General features: G+C 41.4%; 1 protein-coding gene across 2 annotated transcripts in view; it reads left to right on the forward strand.

Annotated features, from left to right (window-relative positions):
- The window catches only part of BDH2 (3-hydroxybutyrate dehydrogenase 2), a 29,298-nt gene extending 23,551 nt beyond the window's left edge, over positions 1-5,747 (forward strand). For both annotated transcript variants that reach the window (XM_058666701.1, XM_058666702.1), the window contains 3 exons: positions 887-945; positions 1,437-1,529; positions 5,472-5,747. In XM_058666701.1, the coding sequence (XP_058522684.1) occupies positions 887-945; positions 1,437-1,529; positions 5,472-5,525 (206 nt within the window). In that variant the 3' untranslated portion in view covers positions 5,526-5,747. The remainder of the gene's footprint in view (positions 1-886; positions 946-1,436; positions 1,530-5,471) is intronic.
- The last annotated feature ends 253 nt before the right edge of the window (positions 5,748-6,000 follow it).

The following is a 6,000-nucleotide window of genomic DNA, read 5'->3' on the forward strand; positions in this document are numbered from 1 at the left end:
GCAACGGCTGGTGCACACCCATCCGATGCCGGGAACCAGGAACCTCTTCCAGGTCTCCCACGCGGGTGCAGGGTCCCAAGTCTTCGGGCCACCCTCGACTACCTTCCCAGGCCACAAGCAGGGAGCTGGATGGGAAGTGGAGCTGCCGGGACCAGAACCAGAGCCCATGGGATCCCGGCGCGTTCAAGGCGAGGACTTCAGCCACTAGGCCACGCCGCCGGGCCCATAATTTATGAGTTAACAAAAATTTCTGAGGAACTGAGAGTGTGAACCATATAATTTTTTTTAAATTTAGTGCCATTCTTTTTTAAAGTGAAATTATTTCAAATTGCTTTTTTATTTGAAACTTGAAACACTAGCTAAAAATAGAAATTGGAAACTAGTGAAAATGGGTAAGATGGTGAGGAAGTGTCCCCAACACCAGCGACAGTAGGGGCTGTGCAGTTGTCTCTGAGGGTCCTCCCATGAACTTGACAGCAAAGGTAGTTTTTGAGCTCAATGATGCAGACTGAGTCCTTGCACTGGTGAAGTGCTTGTATTCTTTTACAATCCTCACATCTCAAAGTAGTTGTGAGGATTAGCCAAGATAAGATATGCAAAAATGCTTAAGATTTATAAAGCAGTATGCAAACTCACTGTGTCCTTAAGAGTGCTAGAAGGATCAGAGTTCCTCCTGTTACAAAGAATCATATTCCGTGTTGTTAGAAATCAAAGTGTTATTAAAAGTTGTAATTAAATAAGTTTGATCAGGCAGAGATGAACCTGTCATTTTAATATAAAGTACAAAGAGCTTGTTGGTTGCTATATTGTATGGAAGGGAAGTTTAATAATGCGTTTCTCTTTCAGTTTAAGTAATTAACTAAACTCTATGCACCCTTTGATTTAGGAACGGTTGATACGCCATCACTGCAAGAAAGAATTCAAGCCAGAGAGAACCCTGAAGAGGTATACAAGTTGCAAATGTGTTTAAACCTTTTGATTAAAAAAAGAGAATGTCTTCCCAGAACAAATTTACAGAGCCAGGACGTAGAATGGTGGTTCCAGAGACAGGAAGAATGGTCAACAGAGAGCTACAGTTTAATGGGCACAGAATTTCAGTTTTGTGAGAGGAAAAGTCGCTCTGGAATCGGGTGGTGGCACACTTGTCATTTACTGGACTACACATGCAAAATTATTAAGGTGATAGATTTTATGTGTGTTTGACCATAATTTCTCAAATTAAAAAAAAAAAGAATGCCCTCTTTTTTTAAATTCACCTTTGTGATCCATCGGGGTATCTGTGGGTTTCAACACAAGACAGATAGTTTGAGTAGCATGGTTGAATCACTCTAACCCCAGGTGCCTCAAATTTATATTGGTTTGACCCCTTGGGGAGTTAGAGATAAGCACATGTATCACTTCACATCACTGATATCTGGGGTGATCTCTGGTCACAGGCTCTGCATGATTTCCTGAAGAGGCAAAAGACGGGAAGATTTGCAACTGCAGAAGAAATAGCCCTGCTCTGCGTCTATTTGGCTTCTGATGAAGTAAGCACAGTTCTTCCTTGGGAGTTTGTTGTCCTCACTCACACTTGGCCACTGCTGGCTCATTAGAACAATGCCCTTTTAAAAGTGTTTATAGCAGCTGTGTTAAGATGCTACACCACAATATAGGGATAAATTCTAATTTGATTTACTCAACTTTGCTCTATGCCACTAGTCTGTTATTCAATTTCACATGTCAAGGAATCTTAGAGGAACCAGCATTTGGTATAGCAGTTAAGAATCAAGTTGGGATTTAAAAAAAAAGATGTAGTTAGGGACACGTGAAGCTCTTATCAGAGCACCTGGGTTTAAGTCCCATTTCAGGTCCCAATCCCAGCTTCTTGCTACTGTACATCCCATAAGCAGCAGGTGATGGCTCAAGTCGTTGGGTCACCATCACCAAGAGGGAGACCCAGAGTCCTTGGCTCTCTGACTCAGCCCCATCAGGCCCTGACAACTGGGGGCAGTTGGTGAGTAAACGAATCAGGAGATCACTATCTGTGTCTCCCTCTGCACTTCAGAAATAAATTAACTTAGTAATTCATTAATTAAAGAAATCTGTAACAGGGTTGGTGTGAGTCTCAGTGAACTAAGCTGCCACCTGGCAATCCTGGCATCTCATATTGGAGCCCTGGGCTGCTCTGCTGCTGATCTAGTTCCTTGTTAATGTGTCTGTGGAAACAGCAGAAGATGGGCCAAGCTCATAGGCCCCTGTCACTCCTGTGGGAGACTTGGATGGAATTCCAGACTTTGGTTTTTGTCCTGGATCAGGCCTGGCAGTTTCAGTCATTTGGAGAGTGAACCATCAGATGTATGATCTCTCTTTCTCTTTCCTTCTATATTGCTCTGCCTTTCAAAATAAATAATTATCTTTTAAAAATTCTTATAGCAAGCAAAATGGAAGACCAAAAAATTAAAAATGCTCAATTTTCTGACAGATAATTACAAAAAGTATAGTTGGGGAAATCTTCACTGAATATAAGTCAAACAAATGAATTCAAAGTATTACAAGAACACCAGATAAAATAACAACAGGGTTAGCCAGACTTTACTGTGTCTGAAAAGTTTGGATTTGGCAAGTAGTGTTTTAGTTCTATGGATAACTTCCTTGGGAGAATTCCACTGGCTCTTTTTTTCCTGTTAATTCTTGTTTATCATCATGTATGGAAATTCCTAATTCTATTTTTTTCCACCTTGCATCTGGTTAGTTTTTTCTTTTGCCAAAGATTTAGTTATTTTTGGTGGAAGGGGAAATCCCTGAGTCTAAATGGAACTGTATCATGAAAAATAAAAATTGGGGAAAAAAGAGTTAGTTAATTTTTATTTGAAAGACAGATTTTTTAAAACTTTCTTTTCATGATACAGTACTGTAGGCTAGAGGGATTTCCCCTTCCACCTTCTCTGTTCCTCCTCTCTCTCACTGTTTTCCGTCTTATTATTACAGTACTGTAGCTCATCAGCAACAGTTACAAGTCCTTCATTCTTCCATTTAAGTATATCATGGCATTGTAGGTATACACAATGATAGAAAGTCCAGCATCCTATTGGAAAGACAGACTTTTACAGAGAGAGGAGAAAGAGAGAATCTTCATTCTGCTGGTTCACATCCCCAAATGACCACAGTGTCTGGAGCTGAGCTGACCCAATGCTGAGAGCCTGGAGCTTCTGCCCAGCCTCCCTCATGGGTCTGGAACCCAAGACCTTGGACCATCCTCCAATGATATCCCAGGCAGTAAGAAGAGAGCTGGATCAGAAGTGAAGCAGCCAAGACACAGATGGGTGCCCATATAGCATGACAGCACTTGTAGGCATAGAATTAGCCTGCTACATCACCAAGTTGGCCCCATCACTTGTTTTCTTAATGGCTATTGTGTATTTTTAATTGGTATCCATCTGAGAAAGCAAAAACTAGGTTTATGAGATCAAGAACACAGGAATGTCTGTCTATGCTCTGTGTCTTTGAATATTACACAAACAGAAAACTAATGGGTGAGAAATCAGTAGGAAAGGGGAGAAGGTCAGAGTGGACATAGGTGTTCCTGATGAGTTAGCATCTCTTACAGAACATGGTAAATACCTCATGGTTGCTGAGTGTGGCAAATAAAGGGTTAAAATGTATGAGTGACGGGGATATCCCTTTTGACCGTTAATACCAATTGTTAACAGCTGGGGAAGGTCTATTAACAACTGATCATGGCTCAATTGGCTAAATTCTAGCCTTGCAAGCGCCCCAGATCCTGTATGAGCAACCAGTTGTGTCCTGGCTGCTTATAGTCTGAGAAAGCAGTAGAGGATGGCCCACAGCCTTGGAATGCACCCACATAGGACACCCAGAAACTCCTGGCTCCTGGCTTCAGCTCAGCTCAGCTCTGGCTATAGCAGCCAGTGGGGGAGTAAATCAGCATATGGAAGATTTTTCTCTCTGCCTCTCTACATAAATCTGACCTACTTTCCCAAGAAAAATAAATAAATCTTAAAAAAAAAATAGCTTGGGGAATGGCTAAACAAATCATCAATGCCAACTGTATTAGCTTTTGAGTTTCTCTAAATCCAGACCTTCAGAGAAGCTCATTTGACTTGGAGGTGCTCCTGGTAAGAAAATTAACCTTATCTAGCCAGAGCTTAGCTTGCTAAATAGTTGGAGATGCTGTGGCTCCAATGTTTAACAGAAGGAACCTGGGCTGTTTAAAGGGGCCTAGAAGAATCCATGTGACCAGCAAGGGGCTTCCTTTTTAAGAGTCCAGGCTGTTGGAGCTATTTCCTTGGTAAAGTGACTAGTAGCCTCCCTGTTCTCTTCCTTTATATCATCATGTTCCTAGTTTGAGCTTTTTAAAAAAATGTACATTTTTTTTTTATTGGAAGCTCAGATCCACAGAGAGGAGGAGAGAAAGAGAGGAAGATCTTGCATGCACTGATTCACTCCCCAAGTGGCTGCAACGGCCCAGGTTGAGCTAATTCGAAGCCAGGAGCTAGGAGCTTCTTCTGGGTCTCCCACACGGGTGCAGGTTCCCAAGGCTTTGGGCCGTCCTCCAGTACTTTCCCAGGCCACAAGAAGGGATCTGGTTGGGAGCAAAGCTGCCGGGATTAGAACTGGCGCCCATATGGGATCCCAGCACATGCAAGGTGAGCACTTTGGCCATTAGGCTACTGTGCCAGGCCCCCTAGTTTGAACTTTTAACATTGCTGTACTCATACTACGATGCTTTCCCTTCTTAATCTTTCCATTGTTCCAGACTTTGAAACAATTTAAAACCCAGATTACAAATGTCTCATTTTGAGTGAAAGATGTTTTAAATTTCTACCACAAGGATCATTTTGGCTTTCAGTTCTTTGGAAAATGAAAACTTCTGTGAAGATAAACAGTAATTATATAGTAATCCTTTATTTTATATGGATGTAGATGTCTGGAACTAGAATGAAATGCTTTTATAGATTATAATTATTATTCTTCACATAAGCTTAAAAAATGCATCTCGTGCCCATCTGTCCCTGTTATGTATTGGTCAAGAAAATATATGATATTTGTGACATTTATTATATTGTTTGGCTGTCATGTGGCTGCCTGACTGATACCCTTAGGTCCAGAAGTTTATGTGTCCAATCGTTCTGAGTCTCTAAATGAACATGTGCTGCTTGGGCCTGCATTTCATCTTGAATTGAGGATGGCTGCGCAGTACCTTTGTTTATGTTGTGACTCTGAGAGCAAACCCCGAACAGCCCTGTTGAGGGCGTGTTGTGTTCAGATGCCAGCCAGAAGCCACTTCGCTCTGGATCACAGTTCAAACTCATGCTCAAAATCATGTTAAATTTAATCTGGATTTTCATAAGTACAATTTGTTGTTTTATGAATAAATTGTTGAGTTATCCCAGTCATAGAAAAATTAAAGCGACAGCCCGTTGTCAACCTTCATTAATTGTTGTGTCTCCTTGTGTTTGTCACTGCAGTCTGCCTATGTCACAGGTAACCCTGTCGTCATCGATGGAGGTTGGAGCCTGTGACTTCAGAGCTCCCTGCGGGGGAGGCAGGAGCTTCTTACACACAGTGAGCTCGGCTATGAAGAACACACACAGATCAGCTCTCTCCTGTTAACGACATGAGAATCAAAATAAGCCCTTTTTAATATTTTTTTCTAACAGTCTGATGCTTTCAATATATTAATCTCTTTCTAATCCTTTCTGAAATCAATGTAAATTGAGAAAGTAAAAAAATATTGAGCACATTGCAGAATAATTGTGTAAATAAACTTTGATTTGTCATTAGTTCTGGTTACTACAAGCAGTTACTGTTTACTGGGTGTCTTTTTTTTTAAAGATTTGTTTATATTTATTGGAAGGTCAGATATACAGAGAGAAGAGAAGACATAGAGAAAGATCTTCTGTCCACTGAATCACTCCCCAAGTGGCTGCAATTGCCCGAGCTGTGCTGATCCAAAGTCAGGAGCCTGCAGCCTCTTCCGGGTCTCCCATGCAGATG

This window comes from Ochotona princeps, chromosome 7 (genome assembly GCF_030435755.1).
Source record: "Ochotona princeps isolate mOchPri1 chromosome 7, mOchPri1.hap1, whole genome shotgun sequence".
Classification (NCBI taxonomy): Eukaryota; Metazoa; Chordata; class Mammalia; order Lagomorpha; family Ochotonidae; genus Ochotona; species Ochotona princeps.